The 21,043-nt window shown below is 38.0% G+C and overlaps 1 protein-coding gene across 2 annotated transcripts in view; it reads left to right on the top strand.

Moving 5' to 3' along the window:
- Positions 1–21,043, top strand: part of LOC124796461 (multicystatin-like) — a 256,291-nt gene that overhangs the window by 35,612 nt on the left and 199,636 nt on the right. For both annotated transcript variants that reach the window (XM_047260685.1, XM_047260684.1), the window contains exon 2: positions 8,742–8,888. In XM_047260685.1, coding sequence (XP_047116641.1) covers positions 8,742–8,888 — 147 coding nt within the window. The remainder of the gene's footprint in view (positions 1–8,741; positions 8,889–21,043) is intronic.

The following is a 21,043-nucleotide window of genomic DNA, read 5'->3' on the forward strand; positions in this document are numbered from 1 at the left end:
ATAATACTACTCAGTCCATTCCAGCCAGATGAGTTCTTATTCTTTAAGTTATTTATTGTTTTTCCTATTTCCTCCACACTCACTTCCTTAAATTAGAAAGCGGTTTCCAGCCTAGGGTAAGGCTTTACAATCCGAGTCAGACCTGTGTTATTAACTCGATTCACAGCTGAAGATATAAAATATTCATTAAATATATAGCAGATTTTATCCAGATCATTAATATGGTTTCCTTCATGTTGGATTCTGTCAATTTGAGCATCTAACTTAGGGGTTGCTTTGTGATATCTATTTATTATATTCCATGAAGTCTTCCCTATATTTGTTGACTGCGCTATTTTCTTATCTAGGATCTGTTTTCTTAAATTTGAGAGCTGTTCTTGAAATTGTTTTTAGCTTGAGTGTACTTATTCTAAATATTTGCAATTTAGTTGACTTATGTAGCACACTTAGATCCTCAATATTTTGCCTGTGTTTAATCATGTAAGCTGGAAGAGACAGTCTGGTGTTTTTTACATTTTGGTTGTGAGTTACTACTTCCAAATGACAATTTTAGCAGTTAACAAACAGTCAAACAGAGAGTGATAATTCTCAAAATGTATTAACAACAGATAATAAGTGCAAAGGAGTGTGATCCTGCTAATAATAATTAGCCTGGAGAAGGAACAAGATTATACCAATAAAGTGCAAGAATTTGATCCACGAAAATGAAGAACCACAAACCCTACTTGTTGGAATAAGTTTGAACAACATGTGATAATCACCAGTACCAGGGACAAGAGACGTCCATACTCTTAGTGAATACCACAGGTGAAATTCTTCATTCCCACCAACATTTTTAGGAAAGCATTGAAATATGAACTTTTTTCCTCATTTTAGGAATATACAAATACAACACCAGTAAAAATAGACCAGTATTAATACTCAACCCAAAGGTATGATAATATACAAAATTAAAACCATTTACTTTAACACAGAATTTGGTGACTGCTTGGAGAGCACAAGCTCATAAAGCAAACACTCCAAAATTGTAAAAAAGACACTGATGGGCGGTACAAAACAAAAACGACTTATCTTGCATATGAATTCTGAGCATGGAGCGGGCTACAATTACACTGTTGCACACAGTTTATGTCTCACTAGTCCTACTACCTGACAGCTGGCGGGAGGACAAACAGATGTACTGTGAGACTACGGGCATGCAAAACAAGGCTCACAAGACCCAACCAGGCTCATATGCTCACATCTGTGCATAGCAGTACAAGGCCCACAAGCAATCAAGTTTAACATAGACACCTGGAGTACAGAGCATACATTAGTAAATATTAAATAACCAAGATGCCAATTGGATGCACACAAAATCAAATTAGCACAACCAAGCCCAACACACCAATGGACCCCAAAGTCTGGTGACACAGTTTCAATTGAATGTACGAAATACAGTTTACAAACACAAGGGGGGCTACAGCCAAATCAAGACAGCAACCCAAGGAAATTTAAATCTTGAAATGTTTGGGTCAAAACAACATTTAAATTTGCATTAAACCTAGTTAACGAAATATTCAGTTGTAAATCTGCCTTGCAGTCATTGCTTATCCAGTGCAGAGGCAACACCCAAGACTCCCCAGCAAATATCTGGTGAGAAAACAAGGCTGTCAAATATGATCTCTGCATGGCAACCCAGTCTGCTTGGAACACACTAAGTGACTGTACCAAAAGAGGAAAAACAACAACTACCCACAATGATCAAAGATTTTCAATGTAATAATGGCAGTGAAGTACAAGGAGGGCTATGCCACATGTTGTCTAGTTTTAGCAACACTATCGTGCCTCAGCGATACAGATAGCTGTACCGCAGGTGCAACCACAATGGAGAGGTATCTGTTGAGAGGCCAGACAAACGTGTGGTTCCTGAAGAGGGGCAGCAGCCTTTTCAGTAGTTGCAGGGGCAACAGTCTGGATGATTGACTGATCTGGCCTTGTAACACTAACCAAATCGGCCTTGCTGTGCTGGTACTGCGAATGGCTGAAAGCAAGGGGAAACTACAGCTGTCATTTTTCCCAAGGGCATGCAGCTTTACGGTATGGTTAAATGATGATGGCGTCCTCTTGGGTAAAATATTCCAGAGGTAAAATAGTCCCCCATTCAGATCTCCGGGCAGGGACTACTCAAGAGGACGTCGTTATCAGGAGAAAGAAAACTGGCGTTCTACGAATCGGAGCGTGGAATGTCAGATCCCTTAATCGGGCACGTAGGTTAGATAATTTAAAAAGGGAAATGGATAGGTTAACGTTAGATATAGTGGGAATTAGTGAAGTTCAGAGGCAGGAGGAACAAGACTTTTGGTCAAGTGAATACAGGGTTATAAATGCAAAATCAGATAAAGATCATGCAGGAGTAGGTTTAATAATGATTAAAAAAATAGGAGTGCAGGTAAACTACTACAAACAGCTTAGTGAACGCATTATTTGCTATTTGGGGAGCAAAATAACTGATGATGGCCAAAGTAGAGAGGATATAAAATGTTGACTGACAATGGCAAGGAAAGCGTTTCTGAAGAAGAGAAATTTGTTGACATCGAGTATAGATTTAAGTGTCAGGAAGTCGTTTCTGAAAGTATTTGTATGGAGTGTAGCCATGTATGGAAGTGAAACATGGATGATAAGTAGTCTGGACAAGAAGAGAATAGAAGCTGATGTGTCGGCAGCTGGGCCAACACCTTGTAGATCGAGATGGCTGAAAACGCACGCTAGACTAACGCAGACGGGCGTGAAGTACTGGAACAGGCTACGTAATTAATGTTATGAAGAAAAGTACGTAGCTGGATTAATACTTATCTTTAATCAATCATTGTGGTACATCGCTCTTGACGATACACAGGAGACTTTAATTACAATCACTGTAAGGCTAATGGCGCCTTGCTAGTTGGTAGCCATTAACTTAGCTGAAGGCTATTCTGTCTCTCGGCTAATGAGAGAGAAAGGCTTCGTACATCTAGTCGCTAGCTAGGTCGTCCGTACAACTGGGGCGAGTGCTTGTTCGTATCACGAGACCTGCCTTGTGGTGGCGCTAGGTCTGCGATCACACAGTGGCGACACGCGGGTCCGACATGTACTAAATGGACCGCGGCCGATTTAATCTACCACCTAGCAAGTGTGGTGTCTGGCGGTGACACCACAGAAGCTTTTGAAATGTGGTGCAACAGAAGAATGCTGAAGATTATATGGGTAGATCACATAACTAATGAGGAGGTATTGAATAGAACTGGGGAGAAGAGGAGTTTGTGGCACAACTTGACAAGAAGAAGGGACTGGTTCGTAGGACATGTTCTGAGGCATCAGGGGATCACAAATTTATTATTGGAGGGCAGCATGGAGGGTAAAAATCGTAGAGGGAGACCAATAGATGAATACACCAAGCAGATTCAGAAGGATGTAGGTTGCAGTAGGTACTGGGAGATGAAGAAGCTAGCACAGGATAGAGTAGCATGGGGAGCTGCATCAAACCAGTCTCAGGACTGAAGACCACAACAACAACAATCGTACACTCCTAAATGACCACCCAGAACAGAATTGTGGAGATAATGGAAGATGGCTGGTACCAACTCCTTGGGTATGCAGGTCTTAAAATTCTTGCCCTTCCTTTCCTTACAGCAAATCAGACCTTTATTTAAAACATAATTCATAACTAGCTACCCTCCCGCCTCCCTGGGTAACCCACACTCAGTAGAATGAATAGAAGGATCTTGATCCTGTTTGTGCTTCAGACCCAAAAAGAGCTCCAGTTCATCACTTAGGACACACACACGCTATAGGTTGAGCTTCACAACCACTTCCAACATGACTGTCCCTCAAACATATGTGGATGTCAGCAATTTGATTTTCTGTGCCTCTGATGTGTTTGACAGTAATTTGGAAAGCCATGATGTGGGCTGCCTGATGAGCAATCCTCTACATCTTCCTAGGACACCCCAATACACAGCTTAAGACTTGGTTATCATTCTCGAGTTGGAATTCCCTAAGCTCAAGGTAAAATTTTAATTTCTCTTAGGCAAAGAGAACCACAAAAGTTTCCCACCCTTAAAACGACCCTATAAGCTCCAACAGGAGATAATCTCTTCAAGGTATATGCTATCAGGTGGCATTGGCCCTCAGTTTCCTATAAACAAATGGCAACAATACTGGAATTTGAGGCAACAGTCTGTACAATAAACAGCAACTCAAAATTAGGTGTTGCCAAAACTGGTGGATTACTAGGAGCTTCTTTGATGGCTTCAAATGCGGCTTGTTGACTTCTGCTCCACTCAAAAACCTCTCCCTTCCTACACATGCTATTAAGGGGGGCTGCCAGTTGTGCCAAATTAGGCACAAATTTGTAAAAAAATTGGCCATGTCAGTAAACCTGGCTACCCCTTCTTGTTCTTAGATGGAGGGAATTTATGCAAATTGTGCATATGTTCTTGATTAATTCTCATGCCCTTGGCTGCCCAAGAATGAGATCTGCTGACAACCTATGTTAAACTTAGAGGGCTTAAGAGTGCGCCCAGCCTCCCTAAACTGAAACAATACTTGCCCAACATGTTCAGCAAAGGTAGTGTTATAAATAATGACATCATCCAGAGAGTTATTATTGGATTTGAATTGAAGATCATAGTAGCTGAGATAACACAGCAGCTCCAGCTGAGAGGCTGAAGGAAACCAAATTAAATTCATATAGGTTCCAGTCAGTGCAGAAGGCAGTGACCTGTTTGGAATCTGCAGTTGAGGGAATCTGATAGCATGCTTAATTCAAATCCAACACACTGAAGGAAAATGCTCCAGAAACCATTTAAAAGTATTGTTGAGATCCAGGAATGGAATGGACTCCAAAATAATCTTCTCATTCAGTGACTTATAGTCAACAACAAGTCACTGATAATCTTCCCCTTGCTTCTTAGGGATGAGAAAAACCAGAAAGGCATAGGGGTTGTAGGCGCCCTAATTACTCCATCTTGGGTCATGCCATTTATTCAATCCCCCTCGAGATCCTCATCTTGGAGTGAGGGGGAAGGGGGGGGGGGGTGTCAGTCTATACATGGTTTACGTCACAGGAACATCATCAGTCAAACAAATCTTGTACTTACTTCTGTTGGTGATGCCCATCTATTTGTCAGAACATCAGGAAAATGGGCAAGGAGTTGCATAGCTTCTCAGCCTTGATTCAGCAAGATGACTGACATAAAAATTGGAACCTTGGACTTGCAACACATTGACTCAGGCACACTCTTAGCAAGAAAACAATGTTATCCAGAGACAAGGACAAAATTTGAAGTAAAAAGCTTACCAGGATAATCTAATAAAAGCCCTGTGCAGTGTTTGAAATTGCAACTCAAAAAAAGGTTAACCAAAAAACCATTACCACCCAGTAAATCAGCCACGGAAAACCAAGAATACTCAACTTCCCATGCATGTTACCTACCAGACGCAATATTTGTTCATTAACAGCCAATATCTCTGGGATGAGGCATGAAAGGGAGGCATTCTACAGATCGCTTTAAATTCAAAGTTCCTATGGTAATCTAACAATGAACTGCTACTACCCAAATCAATCAAAGCACATACAGGCTCAGGCCTGGGTAAAATGGAAAGGGTTCATAAATTTAAATATCATGGAGGAATAATACAATTGAATGGTTTCAGAATATCTGTAACTAATATAATTTATGTTAATAAATAGTTATCTTGATTCATGGTTCCCACAAACACTTGCAAGCTGCCTATCTAACATCTTCTTCAGGGCCAACCAAAATTTTATTTTCAGTATTTTGTGTAACAAATGACAGAATTTAAAAATCTGTAATGCTATCATAATCTACTCATTAAGATGTATGGTGTTGTATTAAAGGTTTTAATAACAGTTGGACACTGTGTATATGTATCTTACTGTGCAAAAATACCCAGACTGTATTCTTCCAGTATTTGAGAATGAGAGAACTTAAGAAGAGCAATAAGTTTTACATTAAACTTCCAGTTCATGTTAAATCATTCATTGAGGATCTGACTAAATTCAAAAGAATAGCCAAACTTTATCTTTCTGATAGCTCTTCCTATTCCCTACACAAATCTTTTTGACAATGTGTAGTACTCTGTGAACTATATTTTCTTGTAGGCATTACTAAGTGAACTTACTATATAGCACAGGTATATCACTTATTAGATTTGATTTACTTTCATTCCAATTGATCCGTAGTGAGGAGTTCCTCCAGGATGTAGAACATGTCAGAAAAATAATAATACATGACAAATATTTACAACTGAAACAAATAAGCTAATGTACATTCCACAGGTCCCAAGTGGAATGATTGTCAGTTATTTTAATGCACACTGTATGAAAAAATCAGTTTACGAACACTCATTTACTAAGATCGCATTAGTACACTTAATTTAAAATTAAAAAAGTTTTTTTAGTTTATAAGGTAGTAAACATACAATAGAACTACTACAATACTTATTTACAATGAACACATTACTGCACTGAAATGGTGCAGAAGTTATATGTTAGGTTAGGAACATACACACACACAAATCAGTTGGTTCTACTGAGAAATTCATCAATGGAGTAGAAGGAGTTTGCCACCACCAATAAATTCTTTAGCCTTCTCTTAAACTGAATTTCATTGATTGTTAAGGTTTCTATGGTTGCTGGCATGTTATTGAAAATATGTATTCCTGAATAATGCAAACCTTTTTGGACAAGAGTAAGTGACTTTAAATCCTTGTGAAGATTATTGTTATTTCAAGTACTGAACCCATGAATTGAGCTGTTGGTTTGAGAAAGTGATACACTTTTAATGATAAATGTCATTAAGGAATAAATATATTGGGATGCAGTAGTTAGTATCCTTAGTTCCCTAAACAGGTTTCTGCAGGATGTTCTTGAGTTCACACCACATATAACTCTCATTGCACATTTTTGTGCCCGGAAAACTTTAGCTTGGCTTATGAATTATCCCAAAAAATAATCCCATATAACATTATGGAATGAAAGTAAGCATAGTATGCCAGCTTTTCCATTTTTATATCCCCCATGTCTGACACAATTTGCATTGCAAGTAGAGATTTGTTAAGACACTTCAGCAGTTCTGTGGTGTGCTCCTCCCAGTTGAATTTAAAATCAAGCTGTGAAAAAATTGCAAATTTGTGGTAAGATCTTATGGGACCAAATGCATAGGTCATCGGTCCTTAAGCTTACATACTACTTAATCTAACTTAAACTAATTTACACTATGGACAACACACACTCCCATGCCCAAGGGAGGACTCAAACCTCCGATGAGGGGAGTCGTGTGGACTGTGACAAGACACCTTAGACTGTGCGCCATCAAGCTGTAATCCCAAGAATTTTACACTGTCCACTTCTTCTATTTGCTTGTCATCGTATGTTAGGCATATGCTTGTGGGATATCCCTTACAAGTTCTGAACTGCATGTAGTGTGTTTTTTCAAAGTTTAGTGACAAAGAATTCGCTAGGAACCAGTGATTAATGTCCACAAATATTTTATTAGCCGATCTTTGTAGGACTACACTTAATTTGTTATTTATTTCAATGTTCATATCATCAGCAAACGAAACAAACTTGGCATCTGGTAATGTTACTGATGAAAGATCATTGATATACACAAGAAAAAGTAAGGGAACTTAGATGGAATCTTGTGGGACCCCAGTTGGGTGATGCCTGATAGCTTAATACATGTCTCTTTCCTAATAACACCCTTTGTTTCCTGCTTGAGATATAAGATTTGGATCATTTTGCAGCATTTCCTGTTACACCATAATATTCTAATCTACTTAAAAGGATATTGTGATTTACACAGTCAAATGCCTTTGACAGGTCACAAAATATAACAGTTGCCTGCAATTTTTTGTTTAATGAATTAAGTGCATTTTCACAGTAAGTGTAGGTAGCCTTCTCAATATCAGAACCCTTTAGAAATCTGAACTGTGACTTTGACAGTATGTTATTTGAAAGAAAACTTTATTGAAAGAAGACTTAATTTTTTAAAATTAGAATGTAACCCTTACAAACTGTTCATACCACTATTATTACTACTGTCACCTTAATCCTTACACCTCACTTACAAACTGTTCATACCACTATTATTACTACTGTCACCTTAACCCTTACACCTCACTTTTGATGTATCTATTAACATTTAATTTAGGTTGTAAGACTCATTACCATTTCTGAATAGTAATTACTGCAATAATATGACACATTCTACCATCTAGCAAAACACTTGCATTAAGGATCCATGGAACTCAAAAATAAATGAAATAAAAATAAATAAAATAAGGCTTGCTGTTCATGCAGTAAAGTTGCCACACCAGGCGTGAAAATTTAATTTGTTTCTTCTTTACAACTAACTCTGTTCACACAACATTTTGTGGACATTGTCCATATAGTAAGCAAGTGGTGCAAGCAGAGGTGAGGTTGTGGTTCCATCAATAAAATCAAACATTCTACAGTGACAGTATCAAACTGGTCTCTCATTTGGAGAAATATGTTCATCACCAGGGTGACTACGTCGAGAAACAAATATGTAGACACAGAGAATAAGGATGTAGAGTGTTAATAAAGTTTGTTTTACTTAAAAAGCTTTGAGTTTCCACATTATAAAATCAGAAGCATTACTGTTCAGCAAAACATTGTATACATAATCTGTTCTGGGTCTGACACTTTTATTGAAATTTATTTTATTTTGCAGCCTACTACACCTCTTCCAGGAGGTCTCACAAAAGCTGATGTCAATGATCCATACATCAAGAATATATCAGCTTTTGCACTGCCTACAATTAATAGGAAATTTGATGCAACTTTCAAGATAGCTCGAATTATCAGTGCAGAAACTCAGGTAAAGAAAAAACTCAACTTCAAAATAAGATTGTAACATTTGGAAGTGTTGGAGTTAATGTGGTGCAATTTCAGTTTGCCATTTTTATTGTTATTAATTATCAAGAACATATCTGTATAATCTCTTAAAATAAAATTCTCTTGTGTGTTACTGAATGGTACTACTGATCTATCAGGTTATTATTATTGTGACCAGCAATAGTAATACACCTCTTATTCTTTACAGCTAGCTGCATAAAAATATCAACTATTAGTGAAGAAGTTCTATTAAGGTTACTGTAATGAATAATCTTGAGCCTAATTTGTGAAAATTTTGCTGCTGCTGTATTAATGAACTGCTGCAAATATACCTCTTGCACATGCTTGTCAGTGATATTCACTGAAGTGATGAGGTTCATTTGGAGGAGTTCTCTTGTAGTATCAGTAGGCTATATCTTTTATTTAGATCTAGGCATCTTGCAAGAATCATTGCGTTAAAAAGCCTCCTTTTTTCATATTGTTTTTATATAACACTATGGTTATCAGTTTTCTTCTCTGAAGTGTGTGTATTTTCCTTTCGTTTTATTGTATTTCTGAAGGTTTCCCACTTTCCATTGTTGTCACTCCTATGTAATATTTTAAATTCATTTTTATGAAAGTATATATGTCACTATGATGTTTTGTTGGAAATTGTCATGGTGGGACTAGGGTTATGTAAAAACAAAAGTGAATTATTACAAAAAAGTTAAATTAATAGTATTATTTATTTAAAATGTGTAGCATCAGTATTGGTTTCAAGTTCACAAATGCTTTCCCAGATGTAAGTGCACGTTTAAAATTAGATGTACCTTGTGGTGTGCAGTTGATGTTGGCTTTTGCCACAGCAAAAGAAGTGAACATCATATGTACAGCATAAGTTAAATGAAGTTTTAAACATGAATACCCATCTGGATATGAATATGTTGGTGCAATATCATTACTGGCACTATTTGTTTTTAATAAATGGTAGTACTAACAATGGTTGGCTGGTTAGTTAGTTTCGTGTTCCATGAATAAGTTGCATGGTAATTCATAATGGTATGAAATTAGCCATTGCAAATTATTGTTATTGTTAATAATATTATTAGGTCTACAACTCTGCTCCTGCCATTTTGCTGTAGACAGCATTCATGGAAAGTAATGGCGCAAGTAAGCTTAGGCATTTGAGAACATAATGCCATCAAAATATTAGTCAGTTTTTTATTGCATCTTAAAGTTATTCTCGGCTGAATATGTCAACTTATGAGCCCTATTCTCATGATCTGCGGGAGGTTATAATTTTCTGCTTTGATATGAAGAAATCTGCAGCTGAGGCTCATTAAAAGCTAAGTAAGACCTATGATGAGATGCCTGTTAGTGACAGAACTTTGCTGAAAATGGTTTCCATGCTTCAAGAACAGTGATTTTGACATTGAAGACCATCATGGTTGTGAAAGAGAGAAAGCTTTTGATGCTACAGCAACTGACAGGAACAATCACAGGAGATTGTTATAGAAAGTAATTGATGAGTTTGAGCTAATCACTGAAAGACAAACAGCCACAATACAGTGATAGACAATACAGCAAGACAGTGCACGACCCCAAGTCAAAAATCCCATCAAACCATACTTGGAAATGTTGAAATGGGAATTTCTACCCCACCTTCTGTATTCTCTAGATATTCCTCCCTTTCACTACCACCTTTCTCGATGTATGGCATATGGCCTAGATGACTAGGACTTGCAGTCATGTGAACAAGTGCAAAATCGATTCATGGCTCCTCTCTAAAGATGCCCAGTTTATACACTGCGGGATTCATATGCTGCCCTAAAGCTAGGAGAAAGCAGGGGTCAGCAATGACCAATACTTTTAATAGTAAATTTTTTGTAGGTTTTTCACAATGAAGTTTTGAACTTCGAGAAAAAATGGCAGAAGCAAAGTTGAAGACCTAATATATATTTTTTTAAATACACAGATGCGAGTTAACAACTCCTAATTGCCACCTTTTATGCTTTACAATAATAGAAATTCTTCTGTGGAATATAAGGAGTTGGTTGCTGTTTTTCCTTTTTTGTAAGAATTAACCTGTATAACTCAACATATTTGCCAACACCCTTATCTGAATAATGAGCCAGCACATGGTTTCTGTAAAGCTTTTGATTTATTTTTCTGCAACATAATTATAACTTATGAGTTACAAAGGTTGTGTAAATTCCCAGTGAGATCATACACAACTCAAACTAAAGGGAGATACACAGTCAACTTGTACAGTATTACAATAAAATTCTTAAGCTTTGTATGCCCTTGATCTGTATCACTTTCTCCAAGGTAATATTTGTAATGCCTCTGTACCCTGGCAAGCCTTGCCTAGCATCATGGTTGGGTGTTCATATTGCAGATTTCTGTCAGATGGATGGTAGATTGGAGGTATGATGCACAGCAGGCCAATAAAGTTCTAGTATTGGAATTTATTTAGCCGTGAAAGCACAACTTGTGTATACTTGCCCAGGACTGTGGTCTCAAATCTGTTTTTTCAAAATCCAGTATAATGTTAATTGGCTGCTTATAAAACTGTTTTATTGACTCTCCTTTCTTGAAAAGCATATATGTACTACATATAGTATATGCCATTCACTGCATTCTAAAGGTAGTCTCAGGGGATAATCTGTTTTGAAGTGTTTTTTTCCATCTGTATGATAGGAAATACTTACAAAACTTTAGCAACCACCTGTTGTCAGTGCTCTGGAACATAAATTTCTCTCCAACAGTAACATTTAGTTTCCTCAATGATCCTGAAATAATGACACTCATTCAGATAATGTCTACTCAGTGGAGCCTTATCTGCACATGCATGACAGTGCATGGACCACCATGTTACAAAAAGCCCCGCAAAAAAATGTGATTTTTCAGGGAGTCATATGTGGGTTCCGTTAATTACAGAGATAAAAGGTCAAATGTTTTAACCCTTGGCCTAGTGTCCATTTGTATACACATCAGAAGAAAGGGCATAATGTAGCTCTCCTACAGCACAGGGTCAAAATTTAAACATTAGACCAAGCAAATTGAGGATGTTGGTGGTTCTCTGCATTATAATAATCAGTAGTTCTGCATACACACTGACTGGATCACAATGGTAAAAGTCAACCATCAGGAAAAAAAAATGACATTATTGCTCATATGATGCATTTCAGAATTTATCCATCATCAGATATCCAGGAGCAATTTTTGCACATGGATATAGCTTTTCTGCTTATATGTGAAACAAACATTTGTATGACTTTGTCACGTTTATATTCTTCTGCACTAGGTGTGGTCTAGGACAGATCTTAGGCAGCTTATAAAAGCACCATTTGTTCACGGGCAGTTCCTGAGAAAGCCCCAAAAACCATGATGTTCAGGTACCAAAAGTACTAAATGTGGGGATGGCCACTTGTATTATTTCTGTTCATGACAAATTGTAGAAATTTTCACCACCTATTCTTATGATGATATTCTAGGGAACTTAGAAATTTTTTTGATATCATTAGCCATTACCGAGATCCAGAAATTCAAAGTTACCATATTTATGCACATATAATATGCATGAAATATGTGGTCTGAGGAATAAATATGGTTTTAACCAATGTAACATTTGCCAAGAGTTCTGGGGTAATTCTGAGGCCATTGCAAGGATTCTGAATTGCCTTTTTTCGACAATGAATGGTGGTCCTGGCATTGTAAGCACCTTACAAAAATTTATTTTGTCATATTACATTCTTTGTACATGAAAATAAAACACCACATTTTTTGCTATACTGTAGGTGTAGCCTAAAATGTTGTACACTTTTATGTAAAGTATTATGAAGGGAACTTGAATTTGATGGGAGATGATGTTGTGTTAACCTTATATTATTTATATTATACTTGCCAACAGCCTTGCTGCAGTTGTGACACCAGTTCCTGTCAGATCACTGAAGGTAAGCGCTGTTGGGCTTGGCTAGCACTTGGATGGGTGACAGTCTACGTCTGCTGAGTGCCGTTGGCAAGGGGAGAGCACTAAGCCTTTGTGAGACCAATTGAGGAGTTATTTGGCTGAGAAGTAGTGGCTCTGATCACAAAAACTGACAATGTCCTGGTGAATGGTGTGCTGACCACATGCCTCTCCATATCCACATCCAGTGATCCATATCGGCTGAGAATGACGTGGCAGTCAGTCGATATGTTGGCCCTTCCCAGACCTGCTCAGACAGAGTTATTTTATGCTTACTTATTTCTTGTTTGTACATATCAAAGTATGTAAATGTGTAGAAGTATGTAAAGAAGCTGTCAAAACTCTACTGACTTATGAAATTCTTTTTATGTAAGACATCCTTCTGTGGCAGGAAGAAAAAGGGGAGCAGTTGAACAAAAAGGTGAATATGCTCCTCTTTAAAAGACTGACAGAAAAAGGGTAACCAGCTATCACAATCTCGATTCTATGTTTCTCACCAAAAATTTTGTCATGTGAACATATTCACACTATTTTGTGCTGAAAGAGAGTAGCAGAGAGACAGTGGCAGTGGAAGAGAGAGGAGACATTGCCAGACAGACAGGAAGAGAGAGGAGACAGTGATGGCCAGAGAGAGAAAGTGGACATGAAAGAGAAAGAGAGCTATATGAAGAAAATTGCAGTGGGAGCCAAAGAGAGAGGAGACAATGGAAATGAAAAAGATGAGTTAAGCCCATACTTAGGTTTGGGGAGTGTGTGGACCCATCTAGACCAACAAAATTTAAAACAAAAAAATTTGATCATGTTTCCCCATCCCATATACTCACATGTTAAAGTTGACTGCTCTAGGAATTGAAACCCCCACACCATTCCATCCCCGAGGGCATATGTGGAGAGGAGACAATGGTTGTTGAAGAGAAGGACAGCAGACTGTTAGTGAGAAAGAAAGAGGCAGAGGCAATGGGAGAGAAGAAGAATGGGTCAGAGACATTGGCAGTGGGGCACAATCATGGAGAAGGAGACAGTGGTGTGGATGAACGAGAGAAATGGATGAAGACTTTTGACAGTGGAACAGACAGACAGGAGACAGTGCCAGTTGGAGAAAAAATATGCGACACTGGGAGAGGGACATATATAGACAGTGCAGTGAGAGGGAGATGCCGTTATGAAGGTTTCACTAAAAAACTAAAACTAAAAAAAACTCTGCCCAAACAGGCCATGAAGGCCCAATGGTACCGACCAGCTGCCACGTCATTCTCAGCCCACAGATGTGGGAAAATGATTGAAACTATTCTGTGTTAAGAGTATGAATTTGTTTGCATCCTAAAATTGTGGTGAGGAAGGCAGAAGGAAGACTCATGCAGCTGATTTCGCACTTATTCCACAGTATTTTAAAGAGGAGCATATTTGCATTTTGTTCTCTGACAGGCACATTTTTCAACTGGTGGTTAATGTTTCCATACCTGTATTGTTCATGATCCCCAAACAGAATTTTCCTACCAGATGGCTTATTTTTTCCCTACCACAGTTACAACTGAAGGCCTCGATGTACTTCACACCTGTTGGTCATGCTTGGAGAAATCTCAGTAAGCAAGAAATTGGTTTTTGGTGATCTCAATAATGCTCATACAGTGTCTTAATCTGTTTCACCTGCTCAATTTGTTTGTGATTTTCCCTAACATTACGACTGAAAATTTTACTCTCTAAAGTGTTATCAAGTTCAAAGCCCATATCAAAATCAATATTTATTACTTCCAAATCACAGTGTGCCATTTGAGAGTAACAACAAGAACAGAAGGGCTATGCAGTTACCTCTATTGTCCATTGAGAAAAACTGATGAATTCAGGCCTTGTAGTTGGTTCTCCTGCTAAATATCGGCATCCACCAGATTCCTAGCTTACCATCCTCATTATCTTAACAAAAAACACACACACATCCAACTCTATACAAACAGAAACTGCATTTAGTTCCATTGACTTCTAAGTGTTTTGTCCAAACAAAATGGCAAAGGTACAGACACTGGAATTACTGAAGGAAAATTTAGATTACTTCAAAAAATCAAAAAGCTCTTTTAGGCACACTAAGACTTAGCCTCAAGCTTTGGTGCACGCAGTGTAGTGCAGTGGTTACCATTGCTGGCTGATGTTGTGTGTCACAAGTTCAAAAGACACCTCCAACAGTTAATTGTTATTTAGTATTTATAATTTCTGGAAGGTTCTTGAAATATATTATGTGTGTATATTCCAAAATATTTGGTGTTTGTATAAATTGCTGGACCATCCACCCAGGAGTCAGTTCTTGTTCAGACAGCCAGTAATAAACATGCTTCCACTTCTAAGTGTTGTGCTTCACTGATGACCCTGCTTTTCATTACAATGGCTCCAGTAAGGCAGTGTAAAAGATGTGTCCTGCATGGACAGAAATGGAATACAATTGCAGCCTTTTGTTGTTGATGGATATAACTGTAGCAAATTAGCAAAAAAGCTCTGACTGAAGTTGTTCCCTAACAGATCACTCATCTGCATATCTTTTGTCACAGGCATTGAACTTCATTTCTTACAGCAGTTGTTTCATTGTCTGGTAAGGAATTGATCACAAAAGAGGCAGTAGGGTAGCTACAGATGACGAAAGTCAGAATAATCAGAAGAAACACATATTCAAAAACAAATATGAATGAGAGTTAGCCCCGTCACAAGTTTCCATAAATTATCATTCACAGAATGTAGCCACTGGGCAAGCAATGGATATGCTGTATGGCAAGTTGAGAGTACACAAGTTCACACAAGAAAACCATCTACAGAATAAAGACCAGTCCCCAGAGAGAGCACATAAATAAAATAATGGGTATCACAATTACAGAAGAAAGTAAGCATTGGTCATGCTTATGATAACAGTAACAGGGGTCCCAAAACAGCTTACCATGCTACCTGCCGATCTGCAGCACCAGTATCTTGTGGTGCAGATGTAGCAATAGTACAGTCACAATCATTGTAACAATGTGCTTAGTAACTCTAAACATTACGAGTGGTTCGCAGGTGACTAACCTAGGCTGTTTCCAAGGTAATGGGAATCACTGGCCACTAAATGCAGGTAACTGCCATACACAAAGCCTTGGAGTGTTGGCACCTGTATAATTTGCAACAGAATGGGCTGGAGAGCTGCTCCCAAGGTTATTTAAAGACTGGTCAATAGGCTAAGGTGCACCTTCATCGAACAGAACTGGCACAAAGTCTCAGAACTTGGGAGAACTCTGTATGCCTCCACCTCTGCATGGCTTCAACAATGATTCTAAGCAATGTCCAAAAACTGATCTAGATTGTGCTATCATTTGTGTTTTCTATTTTAGTTAAACAGGGAATGTTAAATTTGTCATGCCCCCTTCAACCAACAGCCCTCTATGTAGACAGTACCCTTATTACTGTCTGTGGAGTTGGGAAAATTAATTTAGTAGTGTCAAATCAGTAATTATATTTGATGACTTATTAATCAATTAATGAACTGTCTGATTTAGATATCAGTTTACTTGAAATTTTATTTGGAGTCCAAACCTGTGATCAGAATTAAAGGATTAATTTTAACACTCTCACTTCCTTTGTGGTGAGGACTGGTCTGGACAGATGCTGTAGCCTTGACAAGCACATTTTGTGTCTGACAAAGTTACTGCATTACAGCTGCCTCCTCAAGAGTATGATTTGGGAATCAGCTGCCCTCAAAGAAAACAGAGCCCTTCTCGACTCCAGTAAATAACAACAACAAAAAACACGCAAACAGTACAATTAGGACACTAAATAAACAGGAATAATTTTTTTTAATGAATGGTGCCTAGCAGGGCTACCTCTGTACAACATTTTATAAAATAATTCCTCAGCCTAAGTACAATTTTCCCTCAATATTCTGGCCATTAATTTTTACGGTTTTTAATTTCACTGTGAGAAGGACGTCAGTGTGACCAAATGGGACCCTTCGCATAGACAGTATTTACCAGTGCTGTAATTACTATCATTAACCTGACCCAGATCACTGCACTAAATTAAAGCATTAGTTTTACTGGGTGAATCGCTGAACAAGAATTCAATTGGCCCTTTAATTTTACACTAGACACTGGCACTCACAACTCTCCGTCAGGTGAAAAAAATGACACATCCTGCTGTCGACTCTGTCAGAGGCTGGCGTGAGGGGATAATCAGTGAGCAGGTGGGTCAGTCCTTTAACTGACCCAAGCAGTGATCACTACTCTTCACAGCTGCACCGACCACATCCCAATGACAGGAGCTGCAGCGTTTCGTCAATGGCTCCAAAAACCATTCCAGTGCCTTAACTCATTGTTCCCTACTGACCTGTGACCTTGAGAGGCATGTGTGTGCTGCAAGCAGTCACCACTTTGTAATAAGCTGTCTGGTTAATACTTTAAATGCACCAAAGACTTGTGTTTTCGGCACTCTCTGAGGGAGTAGCCAGCAGCAGGCTATATATGGTGAACCATTTGCAGAATGCCCTCTGATAGTCTTCAGCTGTCGCAGTAAAACCTTAGGTTAGATTAGATTTGGTTTTCATTTCATATACCCAAACATGAGATGATTCTTGTAAGTGTGGAACAAGTCAGAAAGTATAACATAAAAAACATAAAACATATGAATACAATACTCACTACCCTGGTCATTTGTCAGGAGATTGTCAAAATAGGTGAATAAATTACAGTAAAATAGAACTGCTAATATTTACACAACAGAAACACTGTCACAATAAAACACAATTATGCTCTTTTAATAAATTAATCATAAACAAAATACCTTATTTTGTCTATTGTGACCAAGTGCTGTTAAAACTGAAATCTAACAGACAGTTTTACTTAAGCTGGTCTGACAGTCCCCGTTAAGATATTCATCTATAGAGTATAGGGAGTTGTCTGTCAAAAAGTCTATCAAACTCTGTTTAAACTGTGCTTTATCTGTAACCAAGTTTTTAATGGTTGCTGGCAATTTATTGAAAATGTGTGTTCCTGAATATTGAACCCCTTTTTGGACCATGGTAAGTGATTTTAGGTCTTTATGCAGATTTTTCTTATTCCTAGTATTGATACTAGCTATAGGTTGGAAATGGAGATATATTACTTTGAACAAATTTCATTAAGGAATAAATACACTGGGAAGCAGTGGTTAGAATACAAAGTTCCTTGAATAGGTTTCTGCATGATGTTCTTGCATTTACACTATGAATGAGTCTTATTACATGCCTTTGCACACTAAAAACTTTTGCTCAGTTTGCCCAATTACTCCAGAATATGATCCCATATGACTTAACAGAATGAAAGTAAGTAAAGTATGCAATTTATATATATACAGTAAACATAAAAATCAGGCTTGCAGTCTCTGTGATACCTCTTCAACTTCGAGTGCCCAACACTTATATAGTACTTTAAGGTAACATGATTCTTTTTATTAGGCTGAGAAAGCCTTTGGGCTGTCTGTTCGCTGGCAACAGCACTGCATTAATTTTCCTACCCTTCAGTTTCTTCTCAGCTATGTCTCTTAACTTAATATAGTGTTATAATATTCCCTTTAACACTACATTTATTGTTTTTCCCTTATCTCCCACATTTATTTTCCCATTGAAATCACTATGCCTGGATGAAGCTGCTACATAGATACTAATCTCACCACAAGGCAGCTTTTTCCTTTACAGATCCATGTTTCCCATACTTTCTATTTTCTAGAAGTGCTGAAAGAAGTGTGTGTTAAGACCAACACAATCATAATGGTATTGTGATTGTTCATCTCCAGCTATCTATTTTTCTTGACCAGTTTTCTTCCCCACATTAAGTCATTCTCGTCTCACTATGCACTTTTTGCAGTGTATTCCTTGAAATTCCTCCTGATAGTAGGATTTGACCTCCCTTGACATAAAAAATATAAGAACTTGACACTTAATAACTCATCTAACCCCCTTCATCCTATTTTCCTCGTGAAATGTTAGCATCATATGAATTTTATGATTCAATTCTAGACAGTAGCCCAAGTGACAGTGGTGTTCAGTGTGTGTGTGTGTGTGTGTGTGTGTGTGTGTGTGTGTGTGTGTGTGTAATCTTATGTCTTGACACTGTTGTGAAGTCCTTGGTATTAGAGATCAGTTCGCAAACATTATCTGCCATTGGTAAATAATAGGGTAGCAGAGGTAGGTGTAGACAGGACACAACAAACTTTCAATAGGGAATTGAAAAAGAATGTAGGAAAGTCATCGAAAAGGAAGAAAGTTTTTTTGTTAGGCAGTTCTCAGGCCAGAGGTGTAGGCCAACTTCTGCAGGAGGAATTAGGACCAGAATACCAGGTCACAAATTTTTTCAAACCTAGTGCTAGTCTGGATCAGGTGACAGAGGATTTAGGTTCACTCTGTAAAGGATTTACCAGGGAAGACACCGTGGTTATTGTGGGAGGGCCAGGGAACAGCATCGACAGAGATCCTGGGTACACTATAGAGTGTGACCTGGTAAAGATTGCGTCGGCATCGAGACACACCAATGTTGAATTTGTATCTGTCCTGAGACGCCATGACCGGCCTCATTTGGACTCTTCTGTTGGGAGAGTTAATTTGGAGTTGGAATGGCTGCTTGGGTCGGGTGTGGGGGCTCATATTGGTGTGGTTCCTGTTGATTATCTCAGTAGGTGGGACTATACCAGGCACGGCCTACATCTCAACAGGAAAGGGAAGGGGAAACTGGCTGGGGTAATAGCAGGAAATTTAAGAGGGGGAGGCACTGCCATGAATGGTAAAATACCAGTGGTTACAGGTGTTGGAGCAGCACCTTTTTTAGGATAGGTAAGACAGAAAGATGTCAAGTTCTACGAGAGGTCAGGATTGAAACAAATCTTCAGTTTAGGAAAGAAATTATACAGCACAATTCTAGCACATTGGATCACCAATCACAGCTACCAATTATAAATTTTCACCAATCACCAGAAATTTTATCTCCACCAAGTTGTATCTCAGTCCTAGGTAATTGCATTGATGAATTAAAGTCACCCAACCCAGTTGACATAATCTGCCTCTCTGAACACCATGTGACCACTGGTATAGGAACTAGGCCTAAGCACAATGAGAAACTCAGACAGGAGAGTACTGCAAATGTTAGAATAAGGAAAGGTTCCCATAAAAGTATAATTAAAAATAATGTAAGTATATTTCATCAAAATATTGGGAGTTTAAAGAATAAAGTAGATGAGCTTCTGGTTTGTTTAGAAGATTTAGAAGCTGACAATGAAATAGATATACTATGCCTGTCTGAGCATCACATTGTTACTGATATGGATAAGGTAAATGTAAGTGGTTATAAGCTCTCTGCACATGTAATGAGAGAAAATATGGAGAAAGGAGGAGTTGCCATATATGTCAAAAGTTATCATTGTGCAAAAAGTATAGAAACAAAAAAGTTTTGTGTAGAGAAACATATAGAAGCATGTGCCTGTGAGCTTAAATTAAATAAAGGCACATTTATAATTGTAACTGTATAAAGGTCCCCATCAGGAAATTTTCATCTAGTTCTGAAAAATTTGGACTCCTTGTTGTGCTATCTGTCAGACAGGGGGAAGCAAATTATTATTTGTGGGGACTTCAATGTAGATTCTCTGAAAGAGGGTAATAGGAAAAATGACCTTGAAGTATTACTCGGTTCTTTCAATTTGACACCCGTTATTGATTTTCCTACTCGGGTGGTAAAGGATAGCAGCTCACTGATAGATAACTTCTTTATAGACCAAGATAAGTTTAACCAGATAAATGCTCAGCCTGTTGAGAATGGTCTTTCTGATAATGGTGCACAGCTAGTTACAATATATGACATAGTTCCATTCAGCAATACTAAACAGTCCTCCAAAGTAGTACGTTCAGTCAACGATTTAACAATTGCAAATTTCAGGGAAAGCCTACAGCAGTTAGACTGGGATGAGGTGTACCGTGAACCTGATGCCAATTTAAAATATAATTTATTTCATGACATTTTTGTAAATGCATTTGAAAACTGCTTCCCCAAGAAAATAGTTAAATATACTCGTAAGAAACCTTGTAACAAACCATGGCTTACTAAGGGTATAAAAATATCTTGTAACCGGAAAAGGGAAATGTATCTGACAGCAAGAAAGAGTAGTGACCCAGAAACTATCAAAAATTATAAAAACTACTATGTTATATTAAGAAAAGT

The sequence above is a fragment of the Schistocerca piceifrons genome, chromosome 4, assembly GCF_021461385.2.
Source record: "Schistocerca piceifrons isolate TAMUIC-IGC-003096 chromosome 4, iqSchPice1.1, whole genome shotgun sequence".
Classification (NCBI taxonomy): domain Eukaryota; kingdom Metazoa; phylum Arthropoda; class Insecta; order Orthoptera; family Acrididae; genus Schistocerca; species Schistocerca piceifrons.